At 37.4% G+C, this 19294-nt stretch overlaps 1 protein-coding gene across 2 annotated transcripts in view; it reads right to left on the reverse strand.

Moving 5' to 3' along the window:
- LOC134226490 (acyl-CoA Delta-9 desaturase) overlaps positions 1-19294 on the reverse strand; it is a 100329-nt gene that overhangs the window by 43714 nt on the left and 37321 nt on the right. For both annotated transcript variants that reach the window (XM_062707303.1, XM_062707311.1), the window contains exons 2-3: positions 8893-9079; positions 8654-8825 (exon numbers count right to left, since the gene is read on the reverse strand). In XM_062707303.1, coding sequence (XP_062563287.1) covers positions 8654-8825; positions 8893-9051 — 331 coding nt within the window. In that variant the 5' untranslated portion in view covers positions 9052-9079. The remainder of the gene's footprint in view (positions 1-8653; positions 8826-8892; positions 9080-19294) is intronic.

Below are 19294 nucleotides of genomic sequence, written 5' to 3' on the forward strand. Positions count from 1 at the left end.
TCTAGGTATTTCCAAAGGCTCATTCAAGCAAGCAAAATTTCCTTACATGTGGAAGCAATTTGAAGCTTCACGTCAAAGTGCGTAACAAATATGGAAGATCAAGCCCATGTTGATGTCATTTACCCCGTCCTGAAGAGGGCCTTTGACGAAAATGATGACGGGATACTGTTACATAAGCTTGATTTTCGACACAACCTGTGTTTTCGGTGGAATTATACCTAACATACAGTTGATTCAAAAGTATAAGACTAAGTTACTGTTCGCGTAACTAACATGTACACGGAAGAAAAAAAGTACCCAGCGTTGAGTTTTTTTAATATACTTTTGAGTTATTTTTTCTCTTCTCTTTCATCCACTCTTTCTTCTGTTATCAAAAACAAAAGGGCGAAACAATCCAACGACGCCAGTTCAATACGGGAAGCCAATTTTGAGTTTCATTACCTGAGGTCGAAATTGAGTGAAAAAAACATCCATTTGGGTAAATAAATTTTCCGTTGGGTAGTTGGGTTGGGAAGAGGAAAGAAGAAAGAAGGAAAAAAGAAGAAGGAAGAAGGAAAAAGAAAGTAGGCAGAAGGAAAAAAGAAGAAAGAAGAAGGTGGAAGTAAGTAAGAAGAAGTAAGAAGAAAGAAAGAAAAAGAAAGAAGGACAAAAGAAGAAGAAAGAAGGAAGAAAGAAAGGAGAAAGAAGAAGGAAAAACCCAGAATAATCCACCTAGCGGTGATGGTGCTTTTCTAATTTATTATAAAACAAGAAAACACATAAGAGTAACAAGAAAAGCACATAAGAGAGGTCAAAATTGCACTTTAGGGAGATAGATTCAGCTATTTCCATCAATTCACATTTATTTGCGTTCATTTGAATGCATTGCAACAGTTTTTGAAAAAAAAATCGGTTTAAAAAAAAAAGTTCCAAGGGGGGACCCTTGAGAAAAAAATGGGGAATAAAACAATGTTTTTTAATAACTCCGGAACGCAATTGTTGTTTTGTTGCAACTGTTGCAAGCAAATCGGATAAAGCTAAGTACAAAAAAGTGTGTCTCACATTTTTTTGTACACACACACACATACATACATACATACACACATACAGACATCACCTCAATTCGTCGAGCTGAATCGATTGGTATACAACACTATGGGTCTCCGAGCCTTCTATCAAAAGTTCGGTTTTGGAATGATCCTATAGCCTTTACGTACACTTAGTATACGCGAAAGGCAAAAAGAAGAAGAAAGTAGAAAAAAGAAGGGTGGAAAAAAAAAGAAAAAGAAAGAAGGAAGAGGAAGAATGAAGAACAAAGAAAGAAGAAGAATGCAGAAAGAAGAAGGAAGATGGGAGAAGAAATAAGTAACAAAGAAGAAGGAAGAGCGAAAAAAACAAAGAAAGAAGATGAATGAAAAATATGACAAATAGAAGAAGGAAGGTGCAAGAAGGGAGAAGAAAGAAGGGGAAAGGAGAAGAAAGAACTTTTTTTGCTTCTTAACGCTGGGTGGACACCTTTACGTGGTGTGTTACGGGGTAAGATCTCCAGCTACAGGCAAATCCTGAACCAACGAATACCTTCCTCGCTATCCAACTCCGTTGTACTTATGAGGGTGTCTCTAAGTCGGTGGCCTCTCGTTTAGTAGGTACCACATCAACACTTCCTTCATCTCCCTTCACTTCCTTCATCTCCCTAGTTACGGTGAAGATGCTGCGATGGGGCAATGTCCCAGTGGGGGATGTAATGCCAATAAAAAAATGTAAAATATCGAAAGCACATAAGCAGTTATGTGGAATTTTCTGCCGCTTGTCATGTGCTGGGTCATTAGTAGGGGTGATGGAAATTCGCGGCAAAATTTTCGAAATTTCGCGGATAACCAATTCAGAAAATCTGAAAATTCGCGGCAATTTCGCGATAAATTATATTTCGGTACAAAAAATAAAAAAAGACAATATAGATTCCATATTTATTTAAATTGTTGCGTTAAATAATTTTAAATTCTTGTCATAAGACAAGTTTGTACAATCCCATTTAATTCCACCACTTAATTGTACCTTGACAGATACGTATTTTGACCTCAACAGTAAGGTCGTCTTCAGTGTCTCGTACTTGAATCGACTCGAGTCAATTACGAGACACTGAAGATGACCTTACTATTGAGGTACAAGAAGTACATTCCACTAAAAAGCTCAAAATATTTTTTTTAATTTCAAATAATTTTCCAATTATTTTTTTTGTGTGTTACTGGTCAAAAGCAGGTAAGTGTCGAGTAGTATTGCTTCATCTTATTCGACGCTTCGGCAAAGGTATCTCGTTGCCATCGCGGTAATCCCTTGTTCTTGGCTTTGTCTGAAGATACTGTTTATTGTTTTCTAATTGACATTAGCATTAAACAAATGAAATTGTAAAAATACCTGCAAGCAAATCCATGATTTTGTTGTAGGCCAAATTAATCCTCACGTGACGACTTTCAAACCAAGTCCAGACCTTAACCAGTTTAGATGCTTTGACTGATGAAACCAATCTTTTCCTATTTCTCGGTCCTGGAGCAGTGCTTGGAGCTCAGTCAAAGCATTTGTGGCAGCTGATACTTCGAGTTCATGTTCGATGAATTTTCGGTAGAAAGTCACATATTTTGCATGGTAGGTTACAGCATTTAGCCAACTATTCCATCTCGTAATGACCGGTGTAGGGGGCAACGATATACTTTCTTTATCAGCGCCGGCTAGTTCGGCTATGATCTCCTTAAATCGACTGAGGCAATAGAATGGAATAAAATTATTGACGGGAAAGGTTAATTTCGCGGTTTTTCGCGAAAATGTTTAAATTTCGCGGCTAACATCAAATTTCGCGGATTTCGCGGCTTCCGTGAAATCGCGAATTTCCACCACCCCTAGTCATTAGGTATCGTATGTTATTATAAAAATGTGCATCAAGTCTCGTACGTATGTCATTATAAAAATAATTAATTGAATATGAAATTGATTGGAATTGGATTTGAATTGGACTGGAGTTTGAACAGAATTGAATTGGATGAGAATATCATTGGAGTACCTGGAGCTCGATAAGAATTGGATTATAATGGCATTGAAATTGAATTTGAATTGGATTGGAATCAGATTGCATTTGGTGTGGATTTGGATTGGAATTGGATTGCATTTAGATTGGAATTAGAATGGAATTGGATTAGAATTAGATTTGAATTGAAACTAGATTATATTTGAGTTGAATTTTGATTGAAATTGTAAATGGATTGGAATCGGATTGTAAGTCGATAGGAATTAAATTAGAATTGGATTGCATTAGGATTAGAATTGGGTCAAAATTGCATTGCGATGAAGTTGGATTGGAATTAGTATTAAATTGGAATTTGATTGGAATTGAATTAGAATTGGATTAAAATAGTATTAGAAATCAATTGGAAGGGAACAACATTGCAGTGTGGTTGGAATTAGATTAGAACGGTATTGGAGAGCTAATACAATTGAATTGGAATCGGATTGGAATCAGTTTTGAATTGGATTGGAAATACATACATTGGAATTTGATTGAAATTGGATTGCAACTAGGACTAGGTTGGAGTTAAATTTTAATTGTGTTAGGGTCAGTGTAGAATTGTATCGGAGTTGGATTGGAATTTTGATGGAATTGGATTGCAATTAGATTAGAATCTGATTGAAATTAAATTTCAATTGGATTGGAATCGGATTGAAATTGGATTGGAATTGGATTAAAATTGGTTTGTAATTGCATTGAAATTGGATTATAATTGGATTGAAATTGATTCGGTATTGGATTATAATAAGTATAGTAATAATATTATAATTGGAATTAGATTAGAATTAGATTGGAATTTGATTGTAATTGAATTAGAATTGGATTGGAATAGTATTAGAAATCAATTGGATAGGAACAACATTGCAGTTTGGTTGGAATTGGATTAGAACGGTATTGGAGAGCTAATACAATTGTATTGGAATCGGATTGAAAGTGGATTGGAATTAGTTTTGAATTGGATTGGAAATAGATTGGAATTTGATTGAAATTGGATTGCAACTAGAACTAGGTTGGAGTTAAATTTTAATTGTGTTAGGATCAGTTAAGAATTGTATCGGAATTAGATTGGAATTTTGATGGAATTAGATTGCAATTAAATTTCAATTGGATTGGAATCGGATTGGAATCGGATTGGAATTGGATTGGAATTGGATTAGAATTGGATTGGAATTGGATTGTAATTGGATTAGAATTGGATTGAAATTGATTCGGTATTGGATTAGAATTGAATTTTAATTAGAAATTCAATTGATTGAAATTGAATTATAATTGTACTGAACTCGAATTGGTTTTTGATTGGAATTAGATTGGAATTGGTTTGGAATTGGATTGGAATTGGATTGGAATTGGATTGGAATTGAATTGGAATTGGATTGAAATTGGATTAGAATTGGATTGGAATTGCATTGTAATTGGATTAGAATTGGATTGAAATTGATTCGGTATTGGATTAGAAATGAATTTTAATTAGAAATTCAATTGATTGAAATTGAATTATAATTGTACTGAATTCGAATTGGTTTTTGATTGGAATTATATTGGAATTGGTTTGGAATTGGATTGGAATTGGATTGGAATTGGATTGGAATTGAATTGGAATTGGATTGGAATTGGATTAGAATTGGATTGGAATTGCATTGTAATTGGATTAGAATTGGATTGAAATTGATTCGGTATTGGATTAGAAATGAATTTTAATTAGGAATTCAATTGATTGAAATTGAATTATAATTGTACTGAACTCGAGTTGGTTTTTGATTAGAATTAGATTGGAATTGGATTGGAATTGGATAGGAATTAGATTGGAATTAGATTGAAATTGGATTGGAATTAGATTGACATTGGATTGGAATCAGATTGTAATTGAATTGGAATGTGATTGAGATTGAATTATAATTGGATTGGAATCAGATTTGAATTGGTTTGGAAATGGAATTCGATTGGAATTTGAATGGAATTGAATTATAATTGGATTGGAATCAGATTGGAAGTCGAATGGAACTGGATTGTAATTGGTTTGGAATTTGATTGAGATTGAATTATAATTGGATTGGAATCGGATTGGAATTTGAATGGAATTGGATTATAATTGGATTGGAATATGATTGAGAATTAATTATAATTGGATTGAAATTATATACTCTAGGAATGGATTATATACTCTAGTGTAGGAATGATAGTTTCGTCGTTTAAAAGGGGTTGCAAATATGTTGCGGAAGTTAGAAAACCTCGAAAAAGTGCAAAACTTTATCTAGATAAAAAATAATAAATTGATACCAGCATGGCACCTTTAGCACCTCAAAACCGTGTTAAGGAAAAAAAAATCCTAAAACATGAATTATATTCCATAAAACCGGTAAAACTCGACACTAGAAGAAAGTAGACAAGATAATAAACTATACGAGGCCAAAAACTTGTGAAAAGTTGAAAAAAATCGAAACATTAAAAAAACAAGTATTTTTATAATTTCTGGAACATTTTAATGACTGGAAATAGTTTAGAATTTGATTGAAATTGACATTAAAATAGGATTGGAACAGAATTTCAATTACATTAAAAATGAATTGAAAATGGATTGGGTTTCGATTGAAATTTAAATAAAAGGGATTTAATCATAAATAAAATTGGATTGTAAAGATAGAGTACCCGCTAAAGCTGCGGAAGACGACGGAGGTCCTTCGTAGCTTAGTAGGGAAAGCAACTGTATAGCTGAAGGAGGCTAAAAGTCTCCTTAATAAAGACACACAAAAAAAAACTGTCTAGCGTACTGGTTTGGTGGGATCAAACTCCACCGAAGGGGCGGTAACCAATACCTTTTCCGAACTAAGTCTATCACATGTTGTGCATATGCATAATCGAATTTAAGACATAGGATTTGAATTGGATTTTTATAGGATTTCAAATACATTGGAATTGGATTGAAAATGGATTGGGCTTCGATTGAAATTGAATTAAAAATGGGCTGGAATCTAAATGAATTTCAATGGCAAAGATAGTGGAGTTAGAATTGGATTGGAATTTGAATGAAACTGAAATGGAATTGGATTGAAATTAAATAAGATTGGATATGGTTTGGAATTGGATTGAAATTCAATTTGATGTGGATTGGAATTTTATTGGATTAAAATTGGATTTGAAATTGATTGGAATGCAATTGTAATTAAATTGATTGGAAATAGGTTTCAATTGATTAGGAATCGGATTAGAATTGAATTAATATTTGATTGGAATAGAACTGGAGTTGGATTGCAAATAAAATGGATTGGAATTGAATTGGATTTAATTGGAGTTGGGTTAGAATTGATTTAGATTTTGGACTGGAATTGTAATGGGATTGATATGTGATGTGGGATTGGATTGGAATTGAATTGGAATTTAATTGAAATGGAATTTAGTTCGGGATTGGATTGGAAATGAAATTTGAAGAGGATTGGGAATGAATTGGATTGGGATTGGATTGTATTTGAATTCAATTTGGATTAAAAGGGATTGGAACCAGGGTTGTTAACGTATTGTCAACAACACAACATTAACACAACGGAACTTGGTCGTGCGACATTTGGCTCTTCCCACTCTGAGCACAATCAAACGGTTTTGATTTAATCCGATGAACTTTTCAACTGTCCAACCGTCTGTCCAACAAATGGTACAACTTGCGAACATACGCTCAGTTTTTACTCCGACTGAATTGTTTTTCCTGAGGGCGAAGTTGACAGTGTACAGCATGTCGGATGTGTGTGAGGCCACTTAGGGTTAACGTGCCTGGAGAAAAAATCACCAATGAACATCATTGATTCTCGCACGATGGCGTCTGGTACTTTTGGCCATGGTGAGGGTCATTTCGCCGAAGGCCATTTTAGCCTAATGCCGTATGAACGAATAGTATGTAAAATGAAAAAAGAGAAGTATGATGGGAGAAGTAAGAAGTGAGAAGCGAGAAGTGGGAAGTAGGAAGTGAGAAGGTAAAGTGAGATGTTCGAAGTTAGTACTGAGAAACAAAAAGTGAGAAGTGAGTTGTGAGTGGTAAGATGTGAGTATTAAGAAGTAAGGTGTTCGAAGTGAGTAGTGAGAAGTGAGATGTTCGAAGTGAGTAGTAAAAAATGAGGAGTAGTGATAAATAAGATGTTTGATTTAAGTAGTGAGTAATAAGAAGACAGTTGTGAGAAGTGAGAAATGAAGGGAAAAAAGAAAGAAGATGGATAATGCAATCAAGAAGAAGAAAGAAGTAAAAAGGGAAAGAAATGGAGGAAAAGGGAAAGAAAGAAGAAGGTAAAGAGAAAAAGAATGAAGAAGAAACGAAGAAGGAAGGCGAAAAAAAGAAAAGGGAGAAAGGAAAAAGTTAAAAGGAAGGAGGATGAAGATATAATGAAGACGAAAGATGGAAGATACAAGAAAGAAAAAGGAAGAAGGAATAATGAAGAGAGAGAGTAAGGGGAAACGAAAACAAAAAAAGGAAATAGGCAGAAGGTAGACGAAAGATGAAAGTAAGAAAAAGAAAGAAAGAAAGAAGACGGAAGGAAGAAAGAAAAAGGAATAAGAAAGAGGGTAAATGAACGAAAGAACAAGGAAATAGAAAAAAAGACAAAAAAATAAGAATGGAGCAGGCGGAAAGGAGGAAGAAAGAAGACAGAAGTAGAAAGATCCATTGTCACTTTCGACTTCTAATTTCTTATGTGAACTGACAAGTGAGAAATATCTAATTCCTCACTTCACACTTCGCAGATCTCACCACCAGCTTCTAATTTCTCACTTTTCACTACCCGCAATCTGAGGCTTTTTTTTCAAACTATTCGGTCAAATGGCATTCAGTTTTCAGTTAAATCGTTAAATTAAGTTAAATTTTAAATATTTTTAATATTCAGAGCAATTTTACTACGAAAACGAACTTTTTAAAGAAGCGTTGGAGACCCATAGTGTTAAATAACAATTGACTCAGCTCGACGAGCTGAGCAAATGTCTGTTTGTCCGTGTGTATGTGTGTGTGTGTGCACAAAAAGCAAGAAAAACATTAGACAACTTTTCATATAGTAATCATCAACCGAATTTCTCGCAACAAGATTCACATGCAAAGCCTTGTTGATCACTACTGAATTTGATAACCACCGACCCTTGCGTTTACAAGTAATGAAGAAAATGGTACATCGAACAATATTAGCACCATAGGTTGGTGTCTTGGCTAAACGCAAGAAAGGCAGTATCACTACTCAGTGAATTAAGTTGGGTTTTATAAAAGGTTCACGAAAATCTAGCACTAAATTATTTTTTAATTTACCTTTTCCTTAGTCAGAATCTGACGCGAAAATTTAACAAAATTTAGATAAAAATCGTTAATGGCCGGAATTGACTCTCAAACATTACCAACATTTACATGCATCAACTCCAGCCACACTATCACATATCTGCGTTGTAAACCTCCATGTATGAAAAAGCCAAATATACAAAGCAGGTTTTTGCATTTCTGTACAGTCACTTTTAATAATATGCGTCAATAAATTAATTATTTGAATTAATTTTGAGCCTTAATCCCTGCTGGAAATATATGTCTCTGCCCTGTTGATTTCGTTTGAAGTGGCAATAAACACCACATAGTAAAATATCGAGACGAATCTGACTTACCTAGTACGATAGTGCTGCCCTTCGCAACGGTAAACGCCAAGTAGAGACCATACAGGAATCCTCCGTGAAGGTAAACGAAAGCGATTATGTTGCGCCACACCAAAGCGGCCTGGAAATAGGAGCTCTTGATACCGCTACTGCTGATGGATTCAGTCTTCTGGAACTCGTCGACCTTGACCAATTGAAGCACAATGAGAAATTTGGTAAAACGGAAGGATATTCATCTTCAAATAACATACCTGGGCACGTGACTTGGCTGTTGCTATCGCACTTGGCTCGACCGTTGTTCGTACATTCAAAATCGATTTGTTCGCTTTGATCTGGTTGTTATTTGGGTCTTCCGGTTCGATGCATGCCTCTGCTATCAGCAGTGTATTCCCAAGAACGTTAGGTGCCATCGCTGGCAACGGTGGAGATCAGGGATTACTGAAATGATATAATACAGAGACGGAGAAAGACACACGTGTTTAAATTATCGAATTTTTACGACACGGCTGGAATTCAGCGAGAGGTAAATACGTATACCGCAAGGGGAATTTTCAGTTGGATGGAGCCACAAGCCATGAAGCGGTTTATTGCTTTAGACGCAACCATAAACTTTAAGAATAGAATGATGTCTTTTCGTCGCTTGATGAAATATTCATGTAACACTATCCCTCGTAAATGGATCCTCCATAGTCAGTTGGAGTGAAACACCCGGTATTCGGAGTGATATTCTTGCGAAAACTTCCTGCAAAGATTTCGTTCCAGCTGTGTGGAATATCAATTTTTTACAGAAGCGTACCAATTTGCATCGGTTTTATCGCATCATAACCTACGCTGACGCTGACGTCTGTGGAAGTCTTCGCCGCATGCCGATGCCAATCATCGGCGAGTGACAGAAAACGCAAATTTTTCTCCAAAAGGGCACCCCCGTTTGTTCTCACAAGTCCAACGCACTCGGCACTGCCAGGCAAGGCCAATCGAGCCTTACATTATGGACCGATCGGAGACGGCCGCAGTACGTGAGTACAATTGATTTCTATTTGTAAACAATCAAGATCCCGAGATGGTGGAACTAACAAAGAGTTTTCCTCTCCAACTGACTGTCCATGTCCACCACACATCCTGTCAACAGAAAGATGGTGCTTTCAGATGACCAATCCAAGTAACGCATAAATTAATCTGCCAATCGATACGCCGACAGCAAGGTAAATAAATCAGCATTTCCGTGTTTGCGTATAATGCAATGCCTCCATTGATTTGGATTCCTCTGCCTGTACAGGCCATATCCTTTGAAAAATTGTAACAATTAAATAAATCGTTTTGATTTCCATTTCGTTTGTCCTCAAATTTAAAGACATATATCTTTCCTTTTCTATTTATTCACTTAGCACCTTGTAACCATTGAAATATCGAAGTTTTTTTCATCTGTTAATGTTCATCAAGCACTTATAGTTTCTTATATAAGGCCCGATTATTATTTCTACAATTTTCAAAAACCTAACAGAACATGGTCTGCGTTGTAGCCGTGCATCTTATCACTGAACTACGGAAGGCCTCTGAAACTGAAACATGCAAGTCAATAATTAACTGACCTGCATCAGAGCGTCAGGGAGCAGCAGGGACGCGGGTAAGGCCATGCGCACACAAACGATCCGATGCTGCAAAATAAGCTATTGTTTGGTTTTTGGTGAAAAGGGAAAACCGCAAACTGGTTTAACGTTTCGCGATCCTCGGTTGCGAACTCTTGCCTGGACACTTTCTCCGGTGTACCTAACCTCTGTGTGACATGTCATCGTTCGTTGCATTACTTACGACGATCATTGCGATGCATTTATTTAGGTGCAGATACCTACTGCCGACGATGGCGGGGTAAAGAAATAATGACCTGCTTTAGAGCAGGTTTACGACCGGACAAAGGTGAAGCGTTAAGTAATCGAGTTATTGGACATGTACACAGGAAGTCCACCAAAGGACTGCCGCGAAAACAGTGTGAGGAAGATTCATTATTGAGTAACACGATAATATGTATTTTAGTTTTAACCAGTGATTAAACATCACAGGCAGTTTTTATATGTTAATTACGTTTTTGATGCTTTGTTGATTGACCATTCTGAGCAAATTCAGTAAATTTTATATGTACACATTAGACTGGCCCTGCTTAGTATGGGGTAAACTGTTGTCGAATTCCACGGGGCACCCCTCAGGATGTGTCTTTCGGCGAGAAAATCAATCTCTCAAAATTTCAGCTCAGTTGCATAAGCTGGCGCAATTAATTTGAAGTTTGTATGGAGATTTCAGCCAAATTCTATAATACACCTCCGCCACTCATTCGATATGGAAATTGGTTTTGAACAATTTCATAGAACATTGTACGATAATTAAATGAACTTTGACTTACAGTCTAGTACACATACATGAAACAGTTTGTAACTCTTATGTTAGTTTCGATTTTGATTTGAAAAATGAGACTCATAAATATGAAATGCTGTTAAATTAACGCACTTAATCGGATTGCGGCTTTTCATGAAAAGCCGATGCAATGAAGAATCGTTTTAATTCACGATGACTTCGAGTTTCCGGTTTTTAAAAAAGTTAGGGAGGAAATAATTTTCGCATTTCCTCATGCACATGCACATGATCAGGAGCGATGACCTCGATAACATAAATTGGTATGAACTAGCCTTGCATAAGAGGTAACATACCAAAAAATAAAAACTTACATATATGCAGAATACTTGAGGCATAACATGCTTAGGTATTTCAATACCAAACGAATAATAATTGGTTATGTATTACACACATATTTGATTCCTAAAAATTAAACCAAAAATACGAATGGGTAATATTCCATATATTCGTAGGAACACTAATCTCAGGAAATTACTAGCATTCGTCGATTTCTTATACGAATCCGCAAATCCTCCGAGAGCTTTAATTTACACAGATTTGGCATCGTTGCCCGTATGATGATAAAGTGCTTCCCGCCTCAGACACTAGGCTGCATGTTATCGAACCGAAGCCCATCTGTTGTAGGGAAATGTAATCATGACAAAGTTTTATATCAAGTTTAAAAAGGTCATGAAGTAACCAAGGAGAATTATTGAGGTTATCACAAAAGCCATTGAGCTATTTATCGCCAGATTTTTTGTTTAATCTTAAAATAATGATCAACGTCATAGTCGTGATTAAAAAAATACTTGGAAAATTATTTAATTTCCTATTATCATGTGATTATTCAATAATTTCGAAGCGTTGATTTTATGCTTCTACAACCTCAACATTCTGCCTTACAAGCGGATAGCCATGGGTTCGATTCCCAGCCCCTCCACCAAACCACGTCAGTCGCCGGATCCGCAGCCCATACGGTGGCGTTTGGGGTACGCGCCTTACCGTCACGGCGGCCTGATGACGACTGACAACTTGTTCTTCTCGGAGGCATTCCTCCAACGTTACCCGGATTAATGGCAACCAAACAATGCAAGGATCATTGGATGCACGGCATGGACAAACGGACACAATGAGTAATGGAAATCTAAAAAAAAGATTCTGTGTGGATCCTGTACAACAGAATACCACAGTAGATCTCGGCACATTAGCGGTTAATTAACACAGAGTGCCTATCAAATAAAGGAAGGAATAAAAAAACCTCAACATTCACGATAAATTTGGTTGCGCATGTCATTCTGTTTTATGAACCATTACAAGTAAAATCAAAAGCATTACGTCATTAAACGTCATTAAAACCAACCAAAAAATGGTATGCAAAGTTAAGAAAAGGCTACAATCGTTATCAATGTCCTGGACGTTGACATATGCTGGCGAAAATTATTTATCAAAATTCAGAGTGAGTAAAAAGTATAAATATATTAATATCTGTTTCCTATTATAAGGAATTTTATTTTTATTTCTCATTTTCAGATGCTAATAATGTAATTCTATACATACTAGAAAAGGCTTAAATGAGCGTTAAAAAGGCGTAAATGAGCATCCAAAATGGTATTATAAATATCGAATACCACTTGCACTGCATTAATTAATAAACGTTTATTGTTTTTCTTCAACTAAGTTTTTCCCTAATATCATCGGAGTCAGAGTTCTAAAACGAACCTTTGAATTCTGATTTAGATTCGATTAAAGTAAAAACCAAGGGCTAAGACTTTCGGCTCCGAATCTCCAGGAAATCCAGGAGGATATCGGCCGGCTGAAGAACAACAAAACCCCTAGGGTTGACCAACTACCAGGAGAGCTGTTTAAACACGGCGGTGATGCACTGACTAGAGCCCTGCACTGGTTGATTACCAAGGTTTGGATGGGGATGGAAGGATGAGGTTCTGCCGCAAGAGTGGATGGAAGGTGTCGTGTGTCTACAAAAAGAGCGATAAGCTGGATTGCAGCAACTACCGCGCAATCACATTGCTAAACGCCGCCTACAAGGTACTCTCCCAAATTTTATGCCGTCGACTAACACCAATTGCAAGAGAGTTCGTGGGGCAGTACCAGGCAGGATTTATGGGTGAACGCTCTACCACAGACCAGGTGTTGGCCATACGTCAGGTATTGCAGAAATGCCGCGAATACAACGTGCCCACACATCATCTATTTATCAACTTCAAAGCCGCATATGATACAATCGATCGGAACCAGCTATGGCAGCTAACGCACGAAAACGGATTTCCGGATAAACTGATACGGTTGATCAAGGCGACGATGGATCGGGTGATGTGCGTAGTTCGTGTTTCAGGGGCATTCTCGAGTCTCTTCGAAACGCGCAGAGAGTTACGGCAAGGCGATGCACAGTGGTGCGTTTGGCTAAAATCGTGAACTTTTTGTTTTACCACTTTAGGGTGTTATTTTTTGGCATCGGTGTCTTCGGGAATAAATTTTAGAAAAATATGGCGCATCGAATGACGAAAAGTTGTAGTTCCATTTTTTGCCACAGGTGGCGCTGCAAAATGTAACTTCTTTAATAAACGATTTTTAAATATGGTGTCTTTGGCAAAGTTGTAGTGTAATTTATTATGAATTTTATTGCTGAAGACACCGAGTGTCCATCTATCATCGTTTTTGAAATACGGGCGTTTTTTATGGACAGACCCTAAAATAACAGTATTTAAATTACTATGTCTGAAACTTGATTATGCATATGTACAACATGTGATAGATTTAGTTCGGAAAAGGTATTGGAGGGTAACCGCCCCTTCGGTGGGGTTTGATCCCACGACCCCAGTTCGCATGACAGGTGCTTTCCCTACTAAGCTACGAAGGACCTCCGTCGTCCACCGCAGCTTAGCGGGTACTGATGAAACCAAATTCCCAGCACCAGGTACCAGCCGATCTCTCGCAATACATTTTCAGAACTAACTCTCTCAAATGTATTTTTGTACACATCATGTCAACCAAGTAGGATGAGTATTTAGTATTGTCCGGCTCCTACACACTTGCTTCATCAGCAACGGCGCTCAATGAAGTAGGGTTGTGTGAGGTTGTGCCAGTTTGGTCGTCAGATCCCAACACGACCACACAAGCGAAGAGAGATCGCCACTCGAGATCAGTACATTCAAAGTTAATTGCCTATATGCCGATATATATTTAAAGATATTTTCGAAACTAACAGTTTCAGGTCAATACAATGTTCTACAAAAATGTATATATAATCAATATAGACCACTTTCTGGAAGATACCAGGGATGTTTTTTGCAAATATGACTTGTTATCGGCGATTTAAGGTCGAAAATAGTGATATTTGAAGACTTCATATGCAACAGAGGGGCAAATTGGGGCAAGGAAATCCCCACAGGATTCTGGTCTGTAGTTTCATATGCGTATAATTATGTCTGTCTCCTAAATTTCATAAATCGACATTTTCAACTGATATTTATATAATAATTGAGATTTCACCACACTGCATACCACGCTGTTGAATGTTAATGTCAAAAGAAGTGCAGCGTGAAGCTATTTTTCTGTTCTCTTCATCCAATCATTTTACACAATGCAAATCTGACGTCATACGCTACTAGGGACGTCGTAAAATCCCGAATAATCGATTAGTAACTAATCGATTACTATTTATTCTTATTGAATCGATTCATCGCTGGGTAATAATCGATTTAAAATTTAAAATTAAATGCAATCGATTAATTTGCGACATCACTATAACGCTAAGCGAGAGAATGAATGAGTTGACACCTTAACATTATACACTTACCAATGAATCCCAAGACTTCGGGTCCGAGGAAGGCAGCCAAAGCCTATAAGGGAAGTGTTGGCTGGTCTTGATCTCGAATACATTTCCTTTGTCCACCAATTTTTGAAAGTTGCTGATGTTTGACTGTAATCGTCGTCCACCCGTCCCTTTAGCTGTCGTAATCCCTTAAGAATGTTTCCTCTTGTTGTGTACCGGTAAACCTCATTCGTATGTCTTCCTCTCGTTGCTGTCTCCCAAAAAACATTTGTCTCGTTACAAAAGTGAAACATCGCCAAGGATTTCAACTGTGTGAACATCAGCATTGTAATTAATTAGGCACCTAAATTCCCTTCCTTTCCTATTGTATAATTGTATTCCCTAACCTCGACCAAACCGCGAGTCTTTCGGTTCCCCAAAACTAACATTAGTGTATAATAATCATGAAAAACTGTATTCCGGATCCGTAACGCTTCACGGCAAATGAGCCTTCCGCTTCACGGCAAATGAGCCCGCATTCAGGCGCTATCATATATACTTCGATTAATCGATTAATCGTTGAGATAATCGTATTATTTTGAATCGATTGTTTACCAACGGGTCATCGATTCAATAATCGACAAGAATCGAGAATAATTGATAAGTTACTAATCGATTAATCGGGAATTAACGACATCTCTATTAAGTCGCAAATTAATCGATTACTTCGATTAATCGATTTATCGTTGTGATAATCGATTAGTTTTAAATCGATTACTACCCAACGATGGATCGATTCAATAATCGACAAGAATAAAGAGTAATCGATTAGTTACTAATCGATTTTTCGGGATTTTACGACATCTCTAGGAGCATATGACGTCAGATTTGCATTGTGTGAAATGATTGGATGAAGAGAACAAAAAAATAGCTTCACGCTGCACTTCTTTTGGCATTAACATTCAACAAATCTCAACAAATATCAGTTGAAAATGTCGATTTATGAAATTTAGAAATACTTGTTTGGATACACGTGGAGACAGACATAATTATATGCATATGAAACTATAGACTAGATATTTTAAATCCTGTGGGGATTTCCTTGCCCCAATTTGCCCCTCTGTTGCATATGAAGCCTTCAAATTTCACTATTTTCGACCTTAAATCGCCGATAACAAGTCATGTTTGCAAAAAACATCCCTGGTATCTTCCAGAAAGTGGTCTATATTGATTATATATACATTTTTGTAGAACATTGTATAGATCTGAAACTGTTAGTTTCGGAAATATATTTAAATACTGCTATTTTAGGGTCTGTCCATAAAAAACGCCCGTATTTCAAAAACGATGATAGATGGACACTCGGTGTCTTCAGCAATAAAATTCATAATAAATTACACTACAACTTTGCCAAAGACACCATATTTAAAAATCGTTTATTAAAGAAGTTACATTTTGCAGCGCCACCTGTGGCAAAAATTGGAACTACAACTTTTCGTCATTCGATGCGCCATATTTTTCTAAAATTTATTCCCGAAGACACCGATGCCAAAAAATAACACCCTAAAGTGGTAAAACAAAAAGTTCACGATTTTAGCCAAACGCACCACTGTGCGATGGTCTTTCGTGTCTGCTATTCAACATCGCTTTGGAGGGAGTAATACGAAGGTCAGGAATTGAAATGAGTGGTACGATTTTCACGAAGTCCGTCCAGTTATACGGTTTCGCTGACGACATTGATATCATGGCACGTAACTTTGAGAGGATGGAGGAAGCCTACATCAGACTGAAAAGCGAAGCTAAGCGGATTGGACTAGTCATCAACACGTCGAAGACGAAGTACATGATAGGAAGAGGCTCAAGAGAGGTCAATGTAAGCCACCCACCACGAGTTTCTATTGAAGGTGACGAAATCGAGGTGGTTGAAGAATTCGTGTACTTGGGCTTACTGGTGACCGCCGATAACGATACCAGCAGAGAAATTCGGAGACGCATCATGGAGGGAAATCGTACGTACTTTGGACTCGGCAAAACGCTCCGATCGAATAGATTTTGCCGCCGTACCAAACTGACTATCTACAAAACGCTTATTAGACCGGTAGTTCTCTACGGACACGAGACCTGGACGATGCTCGTGGAGGACCAACGCGCACTGGGAGTTTTCGAAAGGAAAGTGCTGCGTATCATCTATGGTGGGGTGCAGATGGCGGATGGTACGTGGAGGAGGCGAATGAACCACGAGTTGCATGAGCTGCTGGGAGAACCATCCATTGTTCACACCGCGAAAATCGGAGGACTGTGGTGAGCCGGGCACGTAGCCAGAATATCGGACAGTAATCCGGTGAAAATGGTTCTCGACAACGATCCGACGGGAACAAGAAGGCGAGGTGCACTGCGGGCAAGGTGGGTCGATCAGGTGGAGAACGATTTGTGGACCTTCTGTAAACTGCGTGGTTGGCGAAGTGCAGCCATGGACCGAGCTGAATGGAGAAGACTTTTATGTATTGCATAGGCCACTCCGGCCTTAGTCTGGTAATAAATAATCTATAACAGATTTTCATGACCAGTTTCTTATAAAACTAATAACTCCACCAAAACCTCGTCATAACATACTCTACAAGAGGTTGTCGTGTCGTGACCATCATAAGTGTAACAATAAAACTGTTTCAATATCATATTATGGGTTATATTTATTGTCATTCCATTGCCTTTGTTTTTATTTTCACTACACACTTAAAATATATTACCGAACTCGGTTGAAATTGAACCGAGTTTTTATCTGCTGAACGCTCGGTTGCCTGTTCGGTTCAACTAGAAACAACCGAGCAATCGCTTAATTTGAAATTGCTTCCAATCTGACAAACTAACCGAACTATACCAGCATTTCCCAAGCAACACCTCTTGTTTCTCATTGAGTAACAACAACTGTGGTGTGACTTACTAAAGGTCTGACTTATGCGCAACGCGTCGTATTTGGAACTCCTTTGTGACACAAAAAGCGCAAGAGGTGGAGCCTATATGCAACATCTTGCGGCTACAATGAAAATAAAAACACAAAAACCAACCGGGAATCGAACCATGGACCTTGAGATTTGCAACCTTCTACTGTAACCATCACACCAACAATTCTATTTGGAGATTCTGCTACAAGTGCACTACATAAACAACAAAGTCATTTGTAACTTCATTGTACCTTATACGGAACATGCAGGGGACTGACAAAAATAAAATACTGCTCAGCTGAGCTCAAAGTGTTTTGCAACATATCAGAAACATTGTCGTAACAGCAATGAACCGAAGTGTTATTAATTCTGCAACTTATCTGTTTTGTTTCTGATATGAAACACATCGAATTTCAGTCCACCCAAGAAGTCAGATGGGTAGAATATTGCGACGCCACTTAAACGGAAATGAAACATTGTGATTTTCGGAAACTAGGAAGTGGCTTTAATGTGACTCGATGTATTGCCAGTGTCTTCAATGCAATTTATTAGGAACAAACACCTATTCGAAAGATGTTGCGCGTGCTGCTTGGGTTATTTATTTAGGAATAACCGTACATCGCACACTGGGGATTTTCAAAAGCAAAAGGCTCGAAATTCAATTACTCCAGCTGACGCTGCAAAATTTCCAGAAAGTTTATGTTTCCTGAAGGGAAAAAGTGCGATGAATTGTTTGCGCGGGGTTTCGTGATAAGCAGACCCCTTTCAAGTGACCATTTTGCCCCAATTCCCCTGAAATCACAATATTTCTGCTTTGCCTCGAGCTGACGCTGATATTTCTTAAAAAAATATATGTTTCCTGAAGGGAAAAAGTGCGATGAATCGTTTGAGTGGGGTTTCGTGAAGAGCAGACCCCTTTCAAGTGACCATTTTGCCCCAATTCCGAGCGAATGACTGAATGGAATGAAAAAATCATACTCTCTCATGTCTTCTTCCGGGCAAATGCATTCCTTGAAAAAAAAAGAATCATATCTTCCCTTGTCATAAACCAAGAAAATATATCAATTGAAAGAAGGAATCAATGTGATTGACTTTAATTCTAGTTTAAAAAAAATCTTTAATGAAGTGTTTGAAAAAAGGGATTCTTATCTTCCTTTTCCATATCGCTTTTTTACCTTTCAGGAAATATATATTTATTGAAGGAATATCAACGTCAGCTCGAAGCATTGCAGAAATATTGCGATTCTCAAGGAAATTGTGGCAAAATGGGAACTTCAAAGTTGCCTGACCAGCAAAATGAAGAAATTTATGCTCTTCGTAAATTAGGCTGGACATCATTTCCACTCCCATCATACAAAGCACGCTGCATGCTTATTGACATACAGACTTTGAAAGAGCGGCGTGAAATAGCAATGGTTTCCTTCGTAAATGATATCTTTCCGCAACGTGTTGATTCACCTGAAATCTTATCAAAATTAAACTTTTATATTCCTTCAAGGCAACTTCGTAATCGTACCTTATTTATAACAAACTATCATCAAACAAATTATGCCA

This window comes from Armigeres subalbatus, chromosome 1 (assembly GCF_024139115.2).
Source record: "Armigeres subalbatus isolate Guangzhou_Male chromosome 1, GZ_Asu_2, whole genome shotgun sequence".
NCBI classification, from domain to species: domain Eukaryota; kingdom Metazoa; phylum Arthropoda; class Insecta; order Diptera; family Culicidae; genus Armigeres; species Armigeres subalbatus.